The sequence below is a fragment of the Alnus glutinosa genome, chromosome 9, assembly GCF_958979055.1.
Source record: "Alnus glutinosa chromosome 9, dhAlnGlut1.1, whole genome shotgun sequence".
Classification (NCBI taxonomy): Eukaryota; Viridiplantae; Streptophyta; class Magnoliopsida; order Fagales; family Betulaceae; genus Alnus; species Alnus glutinosa.
Window position 1 is genome coordinate 15,344,902 of NC_084894.1, and position 25,714 is coordinate 15,370,615.

General features: G+C 36.8%; 1 protein-coding gene and 1 long non-coding RNA gene across 2 annotated transcripts in view; one reads left to right on the forward strand and one right to left on the reverse strand.

Moving 5' to 3' along the window:
- The first annotated feature begins 15,946 nt into the window (after window positions 1-15,946).
- LOC133877256 (uncharacterized) lies at window positions 15,947-18,263 on the forward strand. Its single transcript, XR_009901710.1, has 3 exons — window positions 15,947-16,105; window positions 16,182-16,247; window positions 18,020-18,263. It is a non-coding gene; the product is annotated as an uncharacterized LOC133877256 (long non-coding RNA).
- A 4,974-nt stretch (window positions 18,264-23,237) lies between these two features.
- LOC133876792 (uncharacterized) overlaps window positions 23,238-25,714 on the reverse strand; it is a 12,099-nt gene continuing 9,622 nt past the window's right edge. Inside the window, exons 3-4 of the mRNA XM_062315038.1 lie at window positions 23,307-23,432; window positions 23,238-23,249 (exon numbers count right to left, since the gene is read on the reverse strand). Coding sequence (XP_062171022.1) covers window positions 23,238-23,249; window positions 23,307-23,432 — 138 coding nt within the window. The remainder of the gene's footprint in view (window positions 23,250-23,306; window positions 23,433-25,714) is intronic.

Here is a 25,714-nt window from a genome sequence, read left to right on the forward strand (position 1 = left end):
TTCTTGATGGGGTTCACATCATTTGGTATCAGAGCACGGTTTCTAGTTCAGTGGCCTATCCTTTAACATCTTTCATTCCTGTGTTTCTTCTTTAGCCGTCCACATCATTTTATCTCTTCTTAGCCGAATTTCCTTTACCCTGTCTGTTCAATCTTTGTTTGTCTTGTTGATGTCTAAACTATTGGTCTGGTCTACATCTCTTAGTTATTTCGAAATCTTATTTCATTATTCTCAAAAGCTAGTTGCTGATTAAAAAAAATAAAATAAAATTCACTATTCTGTGCTTCCAAAATTCCAAACTGCCATATTCCTTCTAATTCTAATCTGAAAATTTCCATATTCCTTGTGTTCAAATCTGAGATTCCTTGATTAGTTCTGGGTAAATTGTTGCTGGAAATTTTGAGTTGTTTGTTTAGTTTCAAAAGAACTGAAAGAGAATTATCGAGTGGAAAAAGGCAAGAGTGGTGAGAACATCAGAGGGTAAAAGCCATATTCCTTTGAGTGAAACACGAGTGGAGAGTGATCCACATTCTTGAGTGTAAACATGTAAGGGAGTGATTCGTGAGGTTCTTTTTTTTTTCTTCTAACCTTTGTTTTGCAGCAATCATGTCTCACGATAGTGGTAAGAGCATTGCCGAAGATGATACAAAATTGGTTGATCCGAAAGTGTTTATGGAGGCCATGATGAGTGAGATGAGGCGTGTGATGAAGATGGAGATGGAGCAGGTTCACGAACGGATAGATCAGATGGAGAATAGATGTGAGGAGCAACCACAAAACGGTCGTAATTTGCGTAGAAGGGAAAGAGTTCCACCGAGGGAGGAGGATGAAGAGCGTTATGGGTCTGGTTTTGATGAAGAAGAAGATCGGGATTCCATTGTTAACAATAGGAGACCTGGAGGAAGATTTAGAGAAGTTAGGAATCGCGAAGATAACAACTTGGGTGGTATTAAGATGAAGATTCCGTCCTTTCAAGGTAGATCTGATCCTGAGGCATATCTGATCCTGAGGCATATCTTGAGTGGGAAAAGAATATGGAGTTCGTTTTTGATTGCCACAACTACTCCGAGACAAAGTAGGTAAAATTAGCCGTGATTGAATTTTTTGAATATGCTATTACTTGGTGGGATCAGCTTGTGATAAACAGGAGGCGGAATAGAGAACGCCCAATAGACACATGGGAGGAGATGAAAGTAGTGATGAGAAAGCGGTTCGTTCCAAGTTACTACTACCGAGAGTTGTACGAAAAAGCTACAAGGTCTTAGACAAGGGAGTCAAAGCGTAGAGGATTACTACAAGGAGATGGAGATTGCAATGATCTGCGCTAATGTAGAGGAGGATCGGGAGGCTACAATGGCTAGATTTTTACTTGGCTTAAACCGGGAGATCCATGATAAGGTAGAGATGCAGCATTATGTGGAATTGGAAGATATGGTGCATATGGCTATCAAAGTGGAACAACAACTCAAGAGAGGGAATGGGACATGTGCAGGCCATAACTCTAGTTCTACCTCTTGGAAATCGAGTCATGCCAAGTAGCTGGACAAGTCACAAACGCCCAAACCCGAGCCCAAGTCCGCGACCACCAGCCACGTTCCTCAAGGTAAACTGAAGCCTCTAACTCTAGGAATCGTGATATTAAATGTTTTAGATGTCAAGGCAGGAGCCACATAGCAAGTCAATGCCCAAACAATCAAGTCATGGTGTTGCAAGCCAATGGTGAAATTGTGACCGATGATGAAGATTCCGACACCAACGACATGCCACCATTGGAGGATGTTTCCGAGGAGGAGTATTTAGCCCCTGACGCATTGACATTGGTGGCGAGGAGAGCATTGAGCTTGCAAGCAAAAGGAGTTGATGAAGTACAGTGGGAGAACATCTTTCACACTAGGTACTACGTTAAAGACATGGTATGTAGTGTGATTATTGATGGTGGTAGTTGTACTAATGTTGCAAGCACAATTATGGTGGAGAAATTGGGATTGCCCATGTAAAGCACCCTAGACCATACAAGTTACAATGGCTAAATGATAGTGGTGAGATAAGGGTGAACAAGCAAGTGTTAGTCGCATTTCGAATCGGTAAATACGAAGATGAAGTGTTGTGTGATGTAGTATCGATGCAGGCGGGACACTTATTGCTAGGGCGTCCATGGCAGTTCGATAGGCAAGTGAAGCATGATGGCTTTACGAAAAGTATTCTTTTGTACTTAATCAACGATCAATCACTCTTGTACCATTGACGCCGCAGCAAGTATACGAGGATCAAGTGAGATAACAAAAGGAGAGTGATCAAAAGAAAGAGAGTGAGCAAAAGAAAAAGAGTGAAAATCAGAGAGAGGCCGAGAAAAATGAGAGAGAAAAAGAAAATCAAAGTTCGGCCCTTGAGAGAAAATCAGAGAGAAAACAAAAGAATTTCTATGCAAAAGTGAGTGAGATCAAGCGAGCAATGTTTTCAAAACAGTCGATGATTTTGTACAAAGAGGCACTTTTAAACACTAACGAACTTGACCTTGCTTTGCCTAGTTATATTGTTTCTCTTTTGCAGGAGCACGAGGATGTCTTCCCCGAGGAAACACCACATGGGTTACCTCCAATTCGAGGGATTGAACATCAAATTGATTTTGTTTTTGGTGCAACCATCCCAAACAGATTAGCTTATAGGAGAAATCCCGAGGAGACAAAGGAGCTTCAACGACAGGTAAGTGAATTGTTGGAGAAAGGGCACGTGAGGGAGAGCATGAGCCCATGTGCGGTTCTGGTCTTACTTGTACCTAAGAAGGATGGGACGTGGAGAATGTGCGTTGATTGCCGAGCCATTAACAACATAACGGTAAAGTATCGTCATCCTATCCCACGCTTAGATGATATGTTAGATGAGCTGCATGGTTCTTGCATATTTTCTAAGATTGATTTAAAAAGTGGTTATCATCAAATTAGGATAAAAGAAGGAGATGAATGGAAAACCGCCTTTAAAACAAAATATGGTTTGTATGAATGGTTAGTTATGCCTTGTGGTTTGACTAATGCTCCGAGCACCTTTATGAGACTTATGAACCATGTTTTGCGTGCATTTATAGGCATATTTGTTGTTGTCTATTTTGATGATATACTCATTTATAGCAAAAACATAGACGATCATGTAGTACATTTGAAATCCGTTTTAGATGTGCTAAGGGAAGAAAGGTTGTTTGCTAATTTAAAGAAGTGCACTTTTTACACCGATAAGCTTGTATTTTTGGGATTTGTTGTTAGTGCACAAGGTATACAGGTTGATGAAGAGAAGGTACGTGCAATCCAAGATTGGCTGAGCCCCACAAGTGTAGGTAATGTTCGTAGTTTTCGTGGACTTGCTAGTTTCTACCGGCGGTTCGTGAAGGACTTCAGTAGCTTAGCCGCACCGCTTACCGAAGTGATCAAGAAGAACGTTGGATTTCGGTGGGGAGAAGAACAAGAGAAAGCATTTCAATTAATCAAAGAGAAGCTGACTAACGCACCTTTGTTGTCTTTACCTAACTTTTCTAAAACGTTTGAAATTGAATGTGATGCTTCAGGTCTTGGTATAGGTGCCGTTCTTATGCAAGAAGGACGACCAATTGCTTACTTCAGCGAGAAACTCAGCGGGGCAGCCTTAAACTACCCAACTTATGAGAATGAGTTGTATGCATTGGTTCGGGCTTTAGAGACATGGCAGCACTATCTATGGCCTAAGGAGTTCGTGATTCACACCAATCATGAGTCCTTGAAACACTTGAAGGGCCAACATAAGCTAAACAAAAGGCATGTGCGATGGGTGGAGTTCATAGAGACGTTTCCATACGTCATTCGGTACAAGCAAGGTAAGGAGAATGTAGTCGCTGATGCACTTTCTCGCAGGTATGCCTTACTCTCCACACTTGATGCAAAATTGCTTGGTTTTGAACACATTAAAGAATTATATGCTGAAGACCACGAATTTTGTGAGGAATATAGAGCTTGTGAGAAAATCGCCTTTGGTAAGTTCTTTAGGCTTGATGGATTCCTATTTCGAGAAAATAAGCTATGCGTGCCTAACTGTTCTATGAGGGAGTTATTAGTGTAGGAATCACATGGTGGGGGATTAATGGGACATTTTGGAGTTGCAAAGACTTTAGCTATTTTGCAGGACCACTTCTATTGGCCTCACATGAAACAAAATGTCGAACGGATTTGTGGTAGATGTGTCACATGTAGGCAAGCTAAATCCAAAGTGCAGCTCAACGGTTTGTATACTCATTTACCAATTCCTAGTGAGCCTTAGATTGATATTTCAATGGATTTTGTGTTAGGATTGCCTAGGACTAAACGTGGAAGAGATTCAATTTTTGTGGTCGTGGATAAGTTTTCTAAAATGGCACATTTTATTCCATGTCACAAAACGGATGACGCTTCGCATGTTGCTGATTTGTTCTTTAGAGATATTGTAAGATTACATGGTATGCCTAGGACAATTGTTTCGGATAGAGATGCTAAGTTCTTGAGCTATTTTTGGAAGACTTTGTGGTGTAAGCTAGGTACTCAGCTATTATTTTCCACTACTTGTCATCCACAAACTGATGGTCAAACTGAAGTAGTAAATAGGACTTTGTCTATTCTATTGAGGACAATCATTAGAAAGAATATCAAAACATGGGAAGAATGTTTACCACATGTTGAGTTTGCATATAATAGAACTATTCATTCTGCTACCAAATTTTCACCATTTGAAATTGTGTATGGGTTTAATCCTTTAACTCCATTGGATTTATCTCTTTTACCTTTGACGGAGCACGTTAATTTAGATGGCAAAAAGAAAGCTGACTTTGTGAAGCAGATTCATGAGAAAGCAAGACTCAACATTGAGCGAAGAACATAACAATATGCCACATAAGCCAACAAGGGACGTCGCAACCTGGTTTTTGAACCTGGAGATTGGGTTTGGCTGCATATGAGAAAAGAAAGATTCCCGGCGAAAAGACGTTCCAAATTGCTCCCAAGAGGAGATGGTCCTTTCCAAGTCCTCGAGCGTATCAATGACAACGCTTACAAGCTAGATTTACCTGGTGAGTACAATGTAAGTGCCACTTTTAATGTTACTGATTTGAGTCCTTTTGATGTAGGTGATGATTTGAGGGCAAATCCTTCTCAAGAGGAGGGGAATGATGGAGATCAAGGCATCGCTTCAAAGGATCTCGTTCAAGTACAAATTGGGCCGGTTACGAGAGCACGAGCAAAGAAGTTCATAGATGTACTCAACGGACTCATCCAAGAGTTATGGGCTCAAGCAAATTCGTGGAGGTCCATTGAGCATGATCCACGTGGGCAACAAAGAATCGTCACCTTGATTCAAGTTCTAGAAGGATCCGGTCAAGGCTAAGAATTGGCAAGAAATATTTTGGGTCTATTCTAGAAGGATCGATTGCATGGCTATTCTAAGCGCCACTTTCTTTCCTTTTATGTTGTCTTTTGTTTCCTTCTATATGACTCTAGGCGTCCAACCTTTATTGCCTTATATGTCTTGTGTGTTTTAGGAAGGTAAGGATTTCTTTCCTTACCCATTTTCGGCTTTAATTAGGTTTTCTATGTTAATGTTTTTTTTTTTTTTTTTTTTTTTTTTTTTTTTTTTTCTTGTAATGTTCAGCCTTTTAAATAGGTGCATAAGCAATGGAAAAGACAGAAATTGATTATTCATAAAATTTGTGAGGTTTATTCTCTTTGGTTCTTTGAAAAACTACGCGAACTTATCGGGATTTCCCGTGGCGTTCATCTCAACTTATCAAACGGAGTTTCCACCACCGTTTGTGGCGTCTTCCTTATACCGAGATTCTTGTTTGTCATAAACAATGGGTCGAGGTCTTCCATTCGAATCTGTCCATAGAACGATCTTGGGTTCCCTTTCGTTGTTGGGTCTCTTTATTCTTGACGTGGTTCACATCAATTATAATACCCACATAAAATATATAGCAATATAATTATTCAATTTTATATGCCGTTTTAATGTCCAAATGACATTATATTAATTAAAGATCAAAAATGGAAAAAGAAATATTATGCTTAAGGATCTTAATAAATGCAGTAATAAATTCTACATAAAAGATTAGTAATAAAATTTAATTGGACAAACTGTAAATGTGGAGATAATTAGGAAATTATATTAAGGTTTAAAAGTTAGAATTGAAGATAGGATTAAAATTTATTTTTAGTGAATTATATTAATTCGCTATTTGCTTGTATTGTATATGTATATATTGCAGTAATTATATCTGTGCACGTTTTCCTGAAGCCAGAAGAATTATTGTGAGTATTTCTTACTCACTGAGGATGATACGTGTGGTTTAGTCTTTAATGACTAGTGACTGCTGTTTTATTTAATTGTATGCATATGGTTTGGCATTTGATATATTTAACATGCTCTGGTTGGAATTATGTATATGATGTTGTTTGCATGATCATATTATGAGTTATGAATGGGAAAATAAAAAGACTGGAGGTTTAGGTACCAAGGCATTAGTGAATTGAGGAGACCAACGGATGAACTGAGGTTTACATACCAAGGCATCAAGCAATTGACTAGACCAACGGGTAAACCGAAAGTTTAAGTACCAAGGCATCAATACATTGATAAGACCGATGGATAAACCTAAGGTTGAAGGAATAATGGTAATAAGCTGGCGGGCACAAGGCCTACATTGGGAGCACAAGGCCCACAGTGGGAGCACAAGGCCCCGTGGTAGACTGGCGAGCACAAGGCTCACAGTCGAGGCACAAAGCCCTAAGAACCAACAAGCTTTATAGTTTAAGGAGCACAAGGCTCATAGATAACCCCTTAGCTAAGCACAAGGCTTTAGCAAGAATGAATGCAATTATATGACTTAAGTAAATAAAGAATTAAAGTAGATAAATGAATGTGATTAAATGTATGTGGATATAACTGTCATCATTTAATTGCATTGTATATGGTTAAATAAATCAGTGTATCACTGTGGTTGAGGACCGTTGACTCACTCGACCATAGCATGAGATTGTGGTGTTAACCACAATCACATGCGAGTTTTTGCAGGAATAAAGGAAGCAACTTAAGGATGAGACTTTTAGCATATAATCATTATTTGGAGAAAACAATAGTTATGTATTTATTAAGTGCCGCATGTGGCACATATTGTATTATTTTGGAATGTAATTATTATATCAGAACAAAATGTTATTATTTTTAAGGTTATTCAGTCAGCTCTGATGTGTCATTGTTAAAGACAAATTATATTCCTCTGCTAATTTATAACTCTGATGAGTTAGTAATGTCATGTGGAAATCGAAAAATTTTCACTTACACTTTTTGTAAAAGCGGGGCGTTACAAATTGTGTAACAAAATATTTAAATGCGAAATTTAAAAAAGACAAAAATTTTGTTGACGAAGTGGAAACTCGAATCAAGAGAAAAATCACTCCGGGGCAGTCAAACCCAGGAAATCCACTAATAGAAGAAATAGCTAGTTGCAAAGCACTCCTACTCATATACCTTTGATGCAGTAGTCATACCTTTAACTCTAACACGTACATATATGTGAAAGCCTCCCAACCAAACCTCATGTCTGAAGGGTTCTTCAATGGACTCCTTTAGCTTCAAATCACACGCAAAGAAAACTCTAAGAAAGCTAGCAAATCTCACAATCTTTGCCTAAGCATCCTCTCTTAGCACAATGGAATTCAGTACCAAATTCTGTGAATAATATATGCTTAGAGACCTTTATTTATAGGCTTTAGAAGACCTAATACAATTCTGATTCAGAGTTCTCTTGGCGGCATCTGGACCTAGACGGTGGGCGTCCGGACAGCAAGCAACAATTGATTTCTTTTATGCGTTTCACGCATTTCTTCATTAAACTTCAATCTCCATGTCTGGACGGTGTTGCCCTAGCGTCCGGACGATTGCATGTTGTCTTCACCGACCGTGTCTACTAAGTTGTTCAGAATCTCTCTTGAACACTGATGGTATCTAGACGTTTCTCTAGGCCGTCCAGACGGTAACTGGGGAACTGATTTTGCTGAGTTGTAAACTGCACAAAATCTTCCTAGACTACGAAAATTGCCTTCTTGGTGCTTATGACACTGATATTGCCATACTAAGGCTCTTTCCAGTTTGGAGAATTCAATTCTCAATATTCTGGAAAACTCTGAATATTTACGGCGTCCCTGTTATGGCAGTACACTAATATGATAGTAATTTTATTAACAGAATGTAGCCAATAAAAACTAACAAACTCCCTCTTTGGCCATTCTGGGACAAAAATCACTTGACCGGTTAAAAATACAATCTCAGTCCAAAAAATTAAATATACTCCCCCTTTTTGTCTCAAAAGGACAAAGGGTAAACAGAGTATTAAAACCATAGTAATTACATTACAAGAGTCCAAACGCAGGAAAGTAGTAAATTGTAAAAAGAACAAATTGCTGAAAAGACAAAGAAAACAAGGCTAGTCTTTCACAAGTAAAGCAGCACACACATCTATCTAAAACTGAGAAATCAGTTAGATAGCATCAAAGATATGCAAACATATAATTGAGAGTCAAGTAATTAATGAGCATAAATTTTTCTGCAGATAGAAACTTAAAACAGTGTACTCAACTCATGCTATGCGCGCGCGCGCGTGTGTGTGTGAAAGTTTTCTCAATAAGACAAAATGTTCACTAATAAGGTTTAAAAACAATTGAATTTTCTTAGGGAGAGTAAAATTCATGTTAGATTAGTAAAAAGTCAAATCATATCTTACTAGGGCCTAGCCACCCTCATCTGATACACTCCCCATAAGATGCAGCACTTTTCTTTTACTTAGTCCATTAGTGACAGTCTATTTTCGCAATGAAAATTAAATGTTTTTTTATCACTTGATACTGCAACCTAGAGAGAATGCCAGAATTTATAGGTTGTAGGCTTAAAACACATGTGATAGCTAGAAAACTAATAAAAGATAACCTGCATCTAACCCTTTTTTTTAAAAAAAAAAATAAAAAAAAATAAATAAAATCATGCTCTCAGAGGAAGAGACTAAAGAACACACTAAAGTCTATTCCTAGCATGAAGTATGACATGTTACAAACACCAATGACTTTTCTAAGAGACAAACCTACTTCCATGGACAGGTTTGGTAAGAATGTCTTTTAATTGGTTGTCAGTGGTCACAAAAGATAGAGATACTACCTGGGATTCCACAAGATCACAGATGAAATGATGCCTGATGTCTATGTGCTTGGTACGAGAATGTTGAACAGGATTTTTGGAAATATTAATTGCACTTGTGTGGTCACAGTGGATGGCATGGTGTCCTTAGTGAATCCATAGTCGAAGAGAAGTTTCTTCATCCAGATCAACTGAGTGCAGCAGCTTCTAGCAGTAATGTATTCAGCCTCAACAGTTGAGAGAAAAATAGATGACTGTTTCCTACTCATCCAGGCCATTAGATTAGTACCAACATAGAAATATCCTCCTGATGTACTTTTTCTGTCATCCACAATACCAGCCCAATCTGAATCAAAGTAACTTGCAAGCACCAGGTTTGTTCTCTAGAATACCAAATACCATGGTTAATAGTATCATTAACATACTTGATGATGCACTTGATTGTAGTGAGGTGAGATTCCTTAGGATTGGGTTGAAATCGTGCACATACTCCCACGCTGAAGGCAATATCTGGTCTGCTGGCTGTGAGGTAGAGAAGACCCTCGATCATGCTTCTGTAGAGAGTAGGATCCACTCCTTTGGCTGTAAGATTAGCACTGATCTTGGCACTTGTGCTTATAGGAGTAAGAGCATGACTTTTCCCATCTAGACCGAACCTCTTCAACAAATCTTTTACATATTTGGATTGAGAGATAAAGATCTCTTCAGAAGTTTGCTTAACTTGAAGTCCCAGAAATTAGGTCAACTCCCCCCAATCATACCCATCTCAAATTCTTGCTTCATCTCTTCGGAGAAATCATGAGCTTGGGAATCAAGTGTAGCGCCAAAGATGATATCATCTACATAAACTTGAGCAATGAGTTTATGCTTACCTTGATTCTGGATGAACAACGTTTGGTCAGCCTGACCTCTTGTGAATCCTCTAGCCAAAAGATAAGTAGTTAGACGTTCATACCATGCCCGAGGAGCTTGTTTAAGACCATATAAGGCATTCTTCAATTTGTAGACATGCTGGGGATGATGAGGATCTTGAAATCCTTTTGGTTGTTCAACATACACCTCTTCCTGAAGCATGCCGTTAAGAAAAGCATTCTTGACATCCATCTGATAGAGTTTGAATCCGAGATGGCAAGCAATGGATAGCAAGATTCGGATGGACTTTAAGTGAGTGACCGGAGCAAAAGTTTCATCAAAATCCACCCTTGTAACGCCCCGCCTTTTACAAAAAGGCGTAAGTGAAATTTTTTCGATTTTTACGTGACATTATGACATCATCAGAGTTATAAATTGGTAGCGGAATGCATATTTATTCAACAGACTTAGAATTAAATAACACAACAGAGCTTCTAACAGAAATACCTCAAAAAGGATATATAAAGTGTAACTGAATAACTACACTCAAAGATAGTAATTGTGCCACATGTAGCACATATAATTACAAACCAAAATAACTAAAATATTATTATTACACACCAACAAAAATATAAATATCATTCTAATAATAATATAATAATGGACTAAAACATAAAGTCCACAAAATGAGAGGCAAGCTAGCCTTAAACATAGCCATCAGAATCCACCTAAGAGTCCAGGTAATCCTGAAATTCTTCATCCTCATATCCTGAATAATATATAATATAAAGAGAAACAATAATACAAAAATATCTAAGTGAGTCCGTTGTTTCCAATAATATAATGAATGCTGATTTATTTATGAAATACAACACAATGTAATATGGCTTCATAATCACATGTATACGCAATATATAGTCTACGGTCGCGAATCATAGACATAGATTGAATATATACACAATTATAAAGTAATAATATGACAGTTTTATATGCAATGTCTTAATTATTTCTCTTTTTGCACTCCTCTCATAATGGAACTAACGGTCCGGATTAGCTTGTTGTGGGAGCCAACGGTCCTGGGAGTCAAAGATCTCACTCACTTAAAGCTTATTTGTTTGTTGTTGGAAGCCAAAGGTCCGAGCTAACCAATAACCAAAGGTCTCAGCCATTTTATTTATTAAGTGTCACAGAAGCCAAAGGTCCTACTGGCAGCCATCACCCCCCCGCTGCATACCAGCTTTGTTATTAACTAGATTAGTTAAAATAGAAAAATATGCAAATTCACATTAATATTATGGAAAATCCACCAACATCAACCTCAGTAAATATAAAGATACTTACAGCCATTTGGTGCAGTTTCTCAGCTCATCATCTGCAATAAATATTATTCATGCACACAGAGTGTTAACATCATCACACAGGAATATTACTTATTTTCACTTAACATAATAAATTTCAGTCTTACTATTAATTCCCAGTAATAACATATTAACATCTAAACTCTTTTTCGGGAAAAATACCATTTAACTAGAAATTCATACTGTAATCCTAAAACCTGTTTCCTTTTAAAAGAATCATATTAGAAACCATTTTTAATAGCATAATAAAGGCCTCCAAGTCACTTTCTAAACCAAAACCACAACAAACTCAACTCCATACCCATAATCAGCCAAAACATGGCTCAACCCAAAACATGGCTTGACTGAAACACACACACAAAATCTGAAATAGAGCTTGGCCAGAACAGGGGAATTAGTCGGTCAAGAACAACCAACCAAAATCCAACAACCCATGTATAAACCCATCAATACAACAAAATCTTTACACTTAATTTACACTCAAAATTATCAATCAAATACCCAAAATCAATTTCCAGTTTCCAAATCCATCACCATTGGAATACCCAAATCGATCAACACCATAGTGCCCAAAGCACTATCACCATCAACCATATACAAAACCTCACCCAAATCGGCCAATAATCAACAATAATAAACAAATAAATTAAGATAAATCACAAGAAGTTACCTACTGAAAATTCCTCACAAACCATTGGAAATTGCACTGAAAATTGTTGGAATCACACATTAGAAAGCCCAGCCTTGACTCGCCGGAAAACCTCACTGAAACGGCCAGAATCGCCTCTAGTATCACCGAAAATACCCCTCAATTGCAGAACAATGACTTGCCATCAGCCTGCCGTTGACCCACCAGAAATCAGGCTTCCGGTCGACCATCTATGCTGACCCACATACCTGAGTCTGGGTTCGTTCGGGTCTCACCCGAGTTCTCTCCCTCTCGATCAGTATCTATTCCACTCCCCCACACTGATATCCTCTCCCTTGCTTTAATTCCCCTCTCAATCTCTCACTCTCCCTATTTTACTGAAAACTGAAAAATGAAAGGAGAAGAATCGAGAAGAGGAAAGAAGGAACAAAGAAGAAAAAGAAGAGAAATAAGAAAGAAGGAAGGGAAATAAGGAAAGATGAAGAAGAGGTGTGAGTTTTGAAGGAAGGATGAGGGTCAGTTAAATGGGCAGAACAAACTTGCTTCGCAAGTTGGCGATGAAGCAGGAGGGTGAGTCACAGGTGATGATGCAGAAGCTTATGCAACTTCTTATAAAATATCTTTGTAGGTATTTTTATATCGGGTCTTTCTCATTTAATATCTCACTAGGGTATAATTTTAAACCCGTTTTAATTCTAGTTTCTTTCATAATTAATATTATATACAATAAATATTACACAATAATATTATATATCAATAATATTATTCCAATAAATATTTTCATATAATAATATTAGGAATATTATTATCCCAACTAATTTACCAGATATTTAGGTTTGTCTATTTAATCATTCAACAATATTATTAGGTTCTATTAGTAGTCCTTTTTATTAATCTAGAGTTAATAAAACTAGTGAATATAAATATTCATAAATATCAAAATCATTTTATTTAGTCTTAAATTCTAATTTAAGACACTATATTTTAGGGTTTAAAATCTGGGGCGCTACAACCCCTTCAACCTGAGTATACCTCTGAGCAAGAAGATGAGCCTTGTTTTTTATTACCGTGCCATGCTTATCTGATTTTGTTTTTGAAGATCCATTTGGTGCTGATAACATTATGAGCTCGAGGTCTAGGAACAAAAGCTCATACATCGTTTCTGGTAAATTGATGTAACTCCTTGAAAAATAAAGAGACTTCTAACTTATGGTGTGTGTGTGAACAATGAGTAACAAAATATCATAAGTGTAGAATTCAAATGAGATAGATATTTTGTTAATGAAGTAGAAACTCAATTAAGAGAAAAACCACTCCGGGCAGTCAAACCCACGAATTCCACTATTCAGAAGACAATGCTAGTAACAAGACAGTAACACTCACATACCCTTATGTAGCAATCGTATCTTGCACTCTGACACGTAACTCAACGTAAATGCTTCCTAACCAAGTCTCCTACTTGAAGGGGTCTTTAATGGATTCCTATAGCTTAGGGCTCCTCTCTAAGATAGACTTCAAAGTTGATCAAATCACACAGGAACAACCCTAAGAGAGCTAGCACATATCACTATCTCTACCTAAACACCATCTCTTAGTACAAAAGAATTCACTACTGAATTTTGTAAATAATACATGCCTAGATGCCTCTATTTATAGGCTTAGAAGACCTAAATCGCCACTGATTTAGATTTCTCTAGGCGACATCTAGACGGAGTCATAGAGCGTCTGGACGGTGAACTATGCAACCACCTTTTCATAACATACTTCACACGTTTCCATATTAAGGCCGCGTCTGGATGGTGTTGCCCTAGCGTTTGGTCGGTTACAAGCTCTCTTTCCCGATTCGTGTCTGTAAAGGAAAATTGGAATCTTCTTGAACACTGAAGAGCGTCTGGACGTGTTGCCCTAACATAGGAGGGCGTCTGGACGCTACACAAGATAGTCCAGATGGAAACAAGGGATCTGACTTTTGTTAAGTTGTCAACTGCGCAGAATCTTCCTGTAACTTTTGAAATTGCCTTCTTGAAACTTGTGACACTGAACTTATCATAATAAGGCTCTTTCTTTTTTAGAGAAATAAACACTAATAAACAAGAGATTCTAAATAATATGGTAACTCTGTTAAGACAGCAACATTACATGATAGTAATTTTGTCAACAGAATGCAGCCAATAAAACTAACAAACTCCCCCTTTAGTCATTTTGGGACAAAAATCACTTGACTGGTTTTAAAAGTACAATCCCTATCCAAAAATAAAAATACTCCCCATCTTTGTCTCAAAAGGACAAAGGGTAAACATAGTATAGAAAAACCACAAAATACAGTTCTAAAATCCAAACAAAGGAAAAGGAAAACTGTAAAAAGCCTAAATAATAAGAAGTTTGTAAAACAACTGATAGAGGGAGGAACAAAAATCCTCAAAGCACCAAATCTTGTTGATCCACTAAACCAAGTGACGGAGAGAAATCTGTTCATTAATCTAGATTTGTGCTACTTCGATTTCTAGCTCCTGAAGCCGGGTGGCATAAACTAAAAATCTTTAGTCGCTTGAGTCTACAAAGCCTGAAACTGATCATCCGCAAATTAAAATCCTCTAGTCAACTAGTCTGCAAGAAGATTCATCACTGAACCTATAACTAGTGCAGATCTGAAGAAATATGCTACAGAAGGCTTTGCATGAGCTGGGGGAACAAGCTCATCTAAATCTTGAGACCTTTGGAATTTGAGCATGCATATGACTTCAACAATAGTCTGTTTTCCAAAGGATCCATTTGTTGGACACTGTGCTGGGAGCCGTTGGACGACATATTCCTTAAAAAAATTTAAACAAAATATTTCCAAAAATATCACCACATAGAAAGATTAGATCTTGTTAGTTCTAAAAAAAATGTGGTATTATGACAGCTGTCAATTTGATGCCAAAGAAAAATATAAGCAATGCAGCAATTCGTAAGGCACATATATATCAAGACCAACCTAGCACACAGAGAGCTTAGGATTTTCATGCCCAATATCTCAAAAATATTCCAATATTCTAAAAAGCAAAAAAACTTAAAAGAACAAAGGAAGACACAAAGAATACTATGGAATGAGAAGAGATATGCAGAGAATGCCAAAATCTCGGGAGAAATCCGAGAGCGAAACACACAACATGACAAAAATAGAAAAGAAAATGCAGTGCTATATGAATGGCAAAGAAAGCAAAGGGCTCGTGTCTGGACGTGGTACACTCCGGCGGCAAACTGCCAAATCATAGATCGACAGAGCTGCAAGTGTCTGGACTTAAGAATAGGTCTGTCCGGACGTTTCACACTAGAAGCTAAAAAAAGAGGAAAAACTTGCAGAAAAAACAACTTTTCCTAAAGTTAGCTTCAGAACATGCATGTATAAATAACTGATAACACAGTCAAATAGCAATTCAAAAATATGCAAAGATATAACTGAGAGTTAAGTATTCAATAAGCACAAATTTCCTTGCATATAGAAATTTTAAATAAATGACTTAACTCATGCTATGCATGTGTGTGTAAAAGCTTTTTGTAATGTCCGAGACATTATTTAATAATTAAAGTATAAAATCTAAGTAAATAAATTACTAAAATTAATTTAGTGCCCTTAAAAATGCTAGGGAATATTTTTAGGTCCAAACTGGAATAATAGAAAAATAAAAGAAATTTGAAAATAAAATAAATTATAAAAAGAAATGGAAAAGAAATTAGAAAAGAATTTGAAAATAAAATTATAAAAAAAGGGGGCCGCACGACCTTTCAAATGAAAGGCTGTACGACCAATAAAACACAAAGGCATAACGACCTTTGTTGAAATGGCCATTCGGCCATTTTAAAATGAAGGGCCAGATGGCCCTTTAGTAAAAAAAAGAAAAAGAAAAAGAAAAGTGAGGTGGCGCACAAACGTCCGCCCTTTAGGAAAAAAAAAGAGAGAGCAAGGGCTCCTCTCTTAGTTTTCAAGAAGAAAAACCTTGATTTACGAAGATCCAACAGTTGGATCTTCAATCCGTCTTCGGAAATGTGATCCTTGCACTCGGATCTATGTTTTCACCGATTGTTTTAGGTAAAACACTAAACTCATGATTTTGTGATTTTTGGGTAAAATCCTAAATGTGAGTTTAATCATTTATATTCTTTAGGTATTTGGGCTTATTGGAGCTTACTTGAGGCTACCCAAACTTTGGGTTGAAGTTTGGTGAATTTGGGTAAGCTTTTCCTCAAGCCTTAACTTTTAGGTATTTGATTTTTGTGGTATTTTATGAGATTAACCCTTAGTAAATGCCATTGGGTTAGTAATATTGTGATTGAGGTTAAGTTTGAGGAAACCCTAATTTGATGGATTAGATTAATTTGGGGTTTTTAAGTATTTAAAAACCTAGATTGTTAATTTTGGGTTAATTGTGATTATAGTGATGATTAATCCCAAATTAACCATGAGTTTTGTAAAAATAAATATTTATGGGGTTAGGTTTTAATGTTAGTAATTTGTATAAAATAGAGGTTTTATTTATAGCCTAGGAATATTGTTAAGTATGAGTTTAGGCAATTGACGGGTAAAATAGTCCTTGAGCGATTTAAAGTGATAATTAGTGTAATTATTGGATAGAAACTAAATGAATGCAATATGTTGTGTTCAGTGGCACCTTGTGGATTGAGCTTAGGACTTGTTAGTGTTGGTGTGCAAGTAGTCAATGTGATATTTCACTCACTAAGAACCTACTATTTTTATATATTATTGAATTGCAAAATATATATGTTTTATAAATCCGAACCAACTGTATGTTGAATATATCTATTTTGGTTGATTTGAGTAGTTTCAATTATGTTCAAATAATATCAATGATGTTATGAAATGATGCATGAATGAAAGGTGTTGAATTGATTTGAAGTGTTTGAATGTGTGTTGTGGTTGGGATTTAAATTATGCAAAGCAGAATGATAAAATTGCATGTTGCTTGGTTTATCGTATTTGAAGAAAGCCTGATTTGCAAGGAATAGGAGTATAAAGTATGAATTGTAAAGCATGAAGCATGAACATAATAACGAAAGAGAGTACAATAATGAAAGAGAGGGTAAACCTCATAATAATGAAAGAGACGGTAAGCCTCACAATGAATGAAAAGACAATCATGAGCATGCATATCATTGTTTAAATTGTGTGATGTTTTCATAAGATAGAATATTGTAGTTTTATGCTAGATGTATTAGTATGCTTAAGAGTTTTAATGGCAAAGAGCTTATATATACTTCTATCGTCCGATTGCATGATTTAAGAACATTGTGCTTGGATGTACAAGGGTATTTTCATTGTTCGGGTATGAGTAATACAGTGTCCTAGGAGTAGGTAGATGGATTGTCATAGACATGAAGTTATAATGCCCTAGGATTCGGTGTTAACTATATTTGGGGGATGACAGTATGCCCGTATTAAAGAGCGAAATGACATGTTTTAAACTTGGTGTACTTGGATGTGAGACGTTATTGGTTGGGATATCAATGTGTTTTGGGATTAGGTAGATGGATTGTCGTTGGTACATCAACAAGAAGTGCTTGGATATCAGAGTTTTACTCTAGTAACCGCATGGACAACTATGTGCCATAGACATGAAGTTGTAATGCCCTGAGGCACGGTGATATCACAGTTGGTAACGTTAGATCTTTGTGGCTGTGTACGTAGTTGCTTCCAAGCGATTGGAACTTATACGTATGGGTCCAACTACATAATATGTTTTAAATGTTTTCTGATAGTCGATGTTCGCTATATCAACTATGGGGTTTTCAAACAAAAGTTTATAAATTGGTAGTTGTTATAGTGTACGCGAGACTAAAAAGGAAAAGTTGGTTCGTTGCGAAAACTCAGTTAGTTTAATATCACTGAGGTCTCGGTATTATGTACTGAGACGGTGAACTCTTCCTTTCACCTATATGGATGTGGCAAACCCCTAAAACCATATAGATGATGTCCCTTTGACTGCAGGTACACCTAACTTAGAGGAGGACCCCATAGTTGCGTATTTGGGATACTACGATTGAAGCACTCCGCGACAGTCGTATTGGGTTGGACTATGGAGTTCACTCTTTGGGGTATTTTGTATATGGCTAGTGACATAGGTGTCACATATTCTTTTGTATTAATGGGTAATTGTAAGCCATAAGCAGTTAGACAGATATATGGCTCTTTTGTATGGACCACATGTTATTTTTAGATGTGCTTTTCGTTATGATTTTTAGTATTATAATTATTCCGTTGCTAGATATTACTCTGAGCGACAAGTAGTCGTGCCACTGTGATGACTCATTTTATGTTTTTAAAATGTTTTGTACAAAAAAAAAAAAAAAAAAAACAGGTCGTCACACTTTCTCGATAAGGTATGATGTTTGCTGATATGATTTAAAGTAACTGAATTTTCTAAACAAGAGAGAAAATCAATGTTAAATCAGTCAAAAGTCAAACCTTATTTTACAAGGGCCTAGCCACCCTAAGTTGGAACACTTTTCTTTTACTTAGTCCTTTAGTGACCGTCTATTTCCACAATGATTTGGTCACTGACTATTTCTATAGGGACAAGTTAAAGAACATATTTATAGCACAATAAGTAGTGAATCTTTTCAAATGTCCATATTTATTGAAAGTTAAATGCTTTTTATCACTTAGTGCTGCAACCTAGAGAGGATGTCAAAATTTTATGAGTTCTAGGTTCAACTAGCGAGTTGTTCAATTTGACCATCTTAGTAAAAAAAATAAATCTCTCTCATTAGAATTTTCGAAAGCTAAAAATTTAAGAGAAAAAAATTTACCTTGGGGAGCTTTGGATAGTGCACTATTTTTCATCGCATGAAAAAAGTAACTATCTAGCATTAAGATGGACAGTAAAACTTAGCACACATAAACTCTCAATCATATATAAGCATATTTAAGCAATGCACAATAAATTGTGATATCAGGCAAAAAGACATGCAATATCTGAAAAGCTATTAAAAAAAAAAAATTCTGCATCTTCTCCTCCAAATATATATATATATATATATATATATATATATATATATATATATATATATATATATATATATATATATATATATATATTTTATGTTAAAAAAAAAAAGACAAAAAACAACAAAAACATGCTTATGGAGGAAAGATATAATTTCTAGTCCAAGCATGTAAGGTAAGATCAAACCTGACCTCAAGGAGAGAGGTTTGGAATTATCAAGACAGAAAAGCAGCCGCCGTGCTTTTTTTGTCATCCCCATAAACAGCTGCAGAAGTTTCTCAAGATTACAAGTGAAAACATGGGGATAAAACATATATGGTTCCTCAACGAGAATGCAAGGCATGAAAGATGTGATATGATAAACAATAGAATGCAACCATACCTGAGATGCACTAAGATTTAGGATCCAAAATCCTAGGCATAGTGAGACTTCACCTTCACTAGGTGAGTCCACTCCCCCTCAAGGGGTGAATGGTCTCATCTTTCCTTAACCATACCTTATTTACCTGAGAGGTAGGGTTGTAAGCCATGTTCAAATTCAGTCTGATTAGGACACTCTCCATCATGTTGACAAGCCCTTCATAGATTTGATTCTTCTTGGGCTTGTGAAGCTTCACTCTGAAGCATTCGGCTTTGGTGTGTCCATACTTACCACAGTGAAGGCATGAGGGAGAGCCCCTTTGCAGATATTGCCATTTTTGCCAAAAAGCATGATGAGGCATGGAAGGTTTAGAGCTAGACTTACCTGTCTTTGGCTCTTGTTTCTTGATCCGAGGCTTCTAATGCTAGATTTAATGACAATGTGGCCTGATGTGTCTTGTGACACCACAGTGATGGCAGGTAGGCTGTCTTTGTTTGCTGAAATGCTTCTTGACATGCTCTGCAACTTTAGGATTAGCATTCTTACACAAAACAAAGTTCTTACCTTTTTGAGATAAATGTCTCTTATGGGGCGGGACATATTTATCAGAAGAAGTATTCTCAATTTGGCTCTTTTTAGAAGCAACCTGCTTATTCCAAGGCCTGTGGGATTTCAACAAATAACAATTTGGTCTACTATGACCAACCTTCCCACAATTATGACAAGTAGGAACAAACTTACCTTGCGTTCCCGATTCATTGGACTTAGGCTTCACACAGTCATTCAAGCAAGAATTTTCAAGATTATCTAAACAAGCTGTATCTATTATCACAAGCTTAATAATAATAGAATCTAATTCAGAATCAGAAGCATATGAGGTAGAAGCACTCAAATCATCAACAATTAAGTCAGGCTTGTTAGAAATATCTGTATGAATACTAATCATGCTTTTCAAATTATCATTAGAAATTTTTTCCAAGAGATCTTTAAATTCTTTTAATTTATTCTCAAGTGTAGCAACAGTGTTAAACAGCATGGTATTCTCAGAATTCAAAGAGTCAATCAAAGCATGTGATTCAGACAGTTTAATGATTAAAGACTCTTTTTCTTGCTTAACCTTTTTGAGCTCTTTATTGGAATTTTTAGAAATATTACTCAATTTAACAAAATCCTCAAGAAGCTCATTATCAGAATTCTCTTCAGATAACATAGAAGAACTCATGATAAAATAAGTCAGCAAAAATATGGATCACACTTAGGAAATTAATCCAAACACAAGTGTACCTGTTCTAATTTACGGTGTGTGTGTGTGTGTGTGAACAATGTGTAAAAAAATTTCATAAGTGCAGAATTTAAATGAGACAGATATTTTGTTAACGAAGTGGAAACTCGATTAAGAGAAAAACCACTCCGGGGCAGCCAAACCTAGGAATTTTACTATTTAGAAGACAAAGCTAGTAACAAGACAGTAACACTCACATACCCTTATGTAGCGATCGTATCTTGGACTCTGACATGTAACCTAACGTGAACACCTTCTAACCAAGTCTTCTACTTGAAGGGGTCTTCAATGAATTCCTTTAGCTTAGGGAGGATCCCTAAGCTAGACTTCAAAGTTGATCAAATCATATAGGAACAACCCTAAGAGAGCTAGCACATATCACTATCTCTTCCTAAACACCATCTCTTAGTACAAAAGAATTCACTATTGAATTCTGTTAATAATACATGCCTAGAGGCCTCTATTTATAGGCTTAGAAGACCTAAATAGCCATTGATTCGGATTTCTCTAGGCTTCGTTCAGATGGAGTCATAGAGCGTCCGGACGGTAAACTGTGCAATCACCTTTCCATAACACTCTTCACGCGTTTCCATATTAAGGCCGCATTCAGACGGTGCTGCCCTAGTGTCTAGACAGTTGAAGTTGTTTTTCCCGATCTGTGTCTATATAGGAAAACTGGAATCTTCTCGAACACTGAAGAGCGTCTGGACGTGTTGCTCTGACGTCCGGACGGATGCAACGTTGAGCTTGACAGAATCTTCTAGACACAGGTGGGTGTCCGGATGCTCCACAGGACCGTCTGTATGGAAATAAGGGATCCGACTTTTGCTGAGTTGCGAACTATGCAGAATCTTCTTGGAACTTCTGAAATTGCCTTCTTGAAACTTGTGGCATTGAATTTGTCATAATAAGGCTCTTTCTTTCTTAGAGAAATAAACTCTAATAAACAGGAGATTCTGAATAATATGGTAACCCTTTTAAGACAGCAACATTACATGATAGTGATTTTGTCAACATAATGCAGCCAATAAAACTAACACTCCTCATGCATTGCAGTGATCTAGGTTTCATCTTCTAGAGCTTCATCAACCTTCTTTGGCTCAAATTGTGCAAGGTAGCATCCATAAGTGACTTGATTGGCTACTTCTTCTGATGGCTAGACCACTTTGCTTCTCAGACGAAGTACTTCATCTAGATTCCCAATAAGTTGTGATGCAAACCTCAACCGACATGCTTTGAGACCCAACAAACAATATTGGAATATTTTCCCCAAGAAAGCTAAAATTCAAATTTCTGATAGAAAACCCGAACCCAACTTTTATAAATGAAACGCGAACTGAAGGTATAAAGTAACAAACCCCGACCCAATGATTATAATTGAATCATGAACCAAAGGTATAAAATTTGAACGTCACAAGGAATAATCCTTGATAAGTTCACAAGTTCTCTAAAGAATCAATAGAGGAAACAAACCTCACGTTTTCTTTTATTTTCATTCATTGATCTTCATTACAATGAGTGCAAGCTATTTATAACATTTTTAGCCCTACATGCCCACTATAAGGAAAAATGAAACTAACATATTTCGAAAATAAGAAAATAGATAAAAAAGGACTAAAAACATAGGAGCCTAAAATTTGGCACTAATAATTGGCAAGTCAATTAGCCAATTAATTGGTATGGAATTAGCAAGTCAATCAGCCAATTAATTGGTATGAAATAGGCAAGTCAATCAACCAATTAATTGGTATGGAATTGGCAAGTCAATCAGCCAATTAATTGGTCTGAAATTGGAAAGTCAATTAGTTATTAATCCACGCCATTGCTAAGGAAATTACCCCCATCAATAGCTTGAATTAAATTTATGGGATAATTGGACCATTGGTCCCTGAGGTTGGCCTAAACTACGAATCACTCCCTGTGGTTTAAAGAGTTCATAGATGGTCCTTGTGGTAAACTATAATTACAAATCACTCCATGTGGTTTAAAAAGTTCATGGAGGGTCCTTGTGGTAAACTATAATTACAAATTACTTCGTGAACCCGTTTTCTGTCCACCAAATTAACAGAATTAGTTAGTTTGCCACGTCATATAAATAGTGAGACAACCTCTAAATATCATTTGTGTTGTAATCTACTAACGGACTCTGTTAATTTGATGGACAAAAAACAGGTTCAAAGAGTGATTTGTAATTATAGTTTACCGCAAAGACTCTCCATGAACTTTTTAAACCATATGGAGTGATTTGTAATTATAATTTACCACAAGGACCCTCCATGAACTTTTTAAACCATAGGGAGTGATTCGTAATTTAGGCCAACCCTAGGGACCAGTGGTGTAATTATCCCTAAATTTATTACGTCTTCATCTTCCTTTGGGCCAAGCTTCGAATGCCTTATTTTAGAATCACCCCAAATCTCTTGAATCAGTCGATTAAGTGCTTCTTTGATCTTCTTGGATCTTGCTCTAGTAATAGGCGCAATTGGAACATGCAATGGACCATTTAATGGTGCTTGTTGATTCTCATCATTCCCCCTTTCTTCAAAAGGATTCGACCTCAAATCGTCACCTACATCAAAAAGAGAAAGATCAGAAACATTAAATGTAGCACTAATGTTATACTCACCTGGAGATCCAACTTGTAAGCATTATCATTGATTCTCTCAAGGACTTGAAATGGACCATTCCCTCTAGGATGTAGCTTGGACCGACTACGGGCTAAAAATCTTTCCTTTCTCATATGCACCAAAACCTAATCACCCGGTTCAAAGATGACTTATCTACGACCCTTATTGGCTTTGGTTACATATTGCTCATTTCTTTTCTATATGTTGTCGTACACTTTCATGGAGTTTCTTCACCATTTTAGCCTTTTTTTGACCATCCAAACTAGTCATTTCATTAACTGGCAAAGGCAGCAAATCCAAAGGAGTTAGTGGATTAAAACCATAAACAATCTCAAATGGTGAAAAATCAGTAGTAGAATGAACACTCCGATTATTTGCAAACTCAATGAATGGCAAACAATCCTCCCATTTTTTCAAGTTCTTTTGAATTATAGTACGCAACAAAGTAGATAAAGTTCTATTCACTACCTAGGTTTTGTCCATCCGTCTGGGGGTGACAAGTTGTCAAAAACAAAAATTTAGTTCCCAACTTTCCCCACAAGACCTTGCAAAAATAGCTAAGGAACTTAACATCACGATCAGACACAGTACTCCTAGGAACACCATGGAGCCATACTATCTCTCTAAAGAACAAATCAGCGATGTGTGTTGCATCATCGGTTTTATGACAAGACATGAAATGTGCTATCTTAGAGAAAACCTATCAACAACCACAAAAATCGAATCGTTGCCTTTCCTTGACCTAGGCAAGCCTAAAACAAAGTCCATAGAAATATCTACCCAAGGCGCACTAGGTACGGGCAAAGGAGTGTATAATCCATGTGGTAAGACTCTAGATTTGGCCTTCCTACATGTAGTACATCTAGCACAAGTATATGTTAAATAAGATTAAGATCCTATAGTCTAAGTATTCAAGTATATATTGTTAACTTAGTAAATAAATAAACAAGATAAAATAGGAGCGTAGGACCAATGTTAACATAATAATAGTCTAGGATACTTAACTAGTTTTAGAAGCGGGTAATGTGACGTGTGAGCATGTGGGTAGCATTTGTGTCGTAGAGTATATGGTTCAAAAGCATAGCCTAACGTCATAAATGTTTGTAGGCATGTGTCCGGATTGGAGACTTCAGCTTGTTCTTCAATATAGAGCTCAAGTAATGAGAACATGGAGGAGTATTTGAGTCATGAGTCCTATGCAGCCAAAGGTGAGTATTCTACTCATTGAGGAACCCTAGGAAATTGGATTTACATTTGGATAATATTTGGTTGTATGTATTTGATTATGGAAATTGTTGATAAAGTATATGTGATTGAGTTGAGAAATATTGAATTGAGAATTGTGATGATAAATGGATATTGATAATATTTGATTGTATTTATGATTATGGAAATTGTTGATAAAAATATATGTGATTGAGTTGTGATATATTTGTATTGAGAATTGTGATGATAAATGGATGTTGATGAAATTGAATGTATTTATGGTTATGGAATTGTTGATAAAAATAAAAATGTGATTGTGTTGTGGAATGTGGTATGTGTTGAAAGAAAGATGTTTGGGAATACATGTGTAATAATATGTATATAGTGTGGATACTTTGGTATTATGAGAACACTGTAGTTGATAGATGGTAAGTCCAGTGCTATAACATCTGGCACAATGGTAGACCATAGAGTTGTAGCTTCTAGCACTTGTGAGTTGGTAGGCCAGAGGGTAATAGCTCTTAGCTGAGATGTGTGCCCTACGGGTCGTATCTTTACGAGTGGTGTTGACTGTAAGCCTAGAGTTGTAGCTCTAGCACTCGTGATATGTGTGCCCTACGGGTTGTAGCTTTATAGGAGGTGTTATGGTAAGCCTAGAGTCGTAGCTCTAGCACATGTGAGTTGATATTCTTGAGTTCTATTCGTAAGTCTAGGATTGTTGCTCCTAGCTACGGAGTTGGTACATCCGAGGTATTGCTTATGGCACGTGTGGTACATTGTTATTGGAAACTATGATAAGATATAAGAGTGTGATGAATGGTGTGACTTGTACTTGATGATGTGTTGTTCTGTGGACTTAATGATTTGAGAATAACATTATGGAATCTTGCATGTATATATGTTTGTGCGCATTGTTTATTTAGTGAGTCTTATACCACTAAGGCCTCGGTACTTCTTATTGAGGCGGTGAACTCACACTTTCACCTATACGAATGCGGCTAACATCACAACTGTATAGATGGAGCTTCTTTGGATGCGGAGGATGACTCCGTTGCAAACTACTTGGAGTACTACGACTAAAGCTTGTCGCTTGAGTCGTAGGGGTGTCGGACTTGGATAGTCCTGATGTATATTTTGTATATGGCTAGTGTGACTTGTAATACTTTGATGATAGCCATTCTTTTGTTATGTATAACTTATG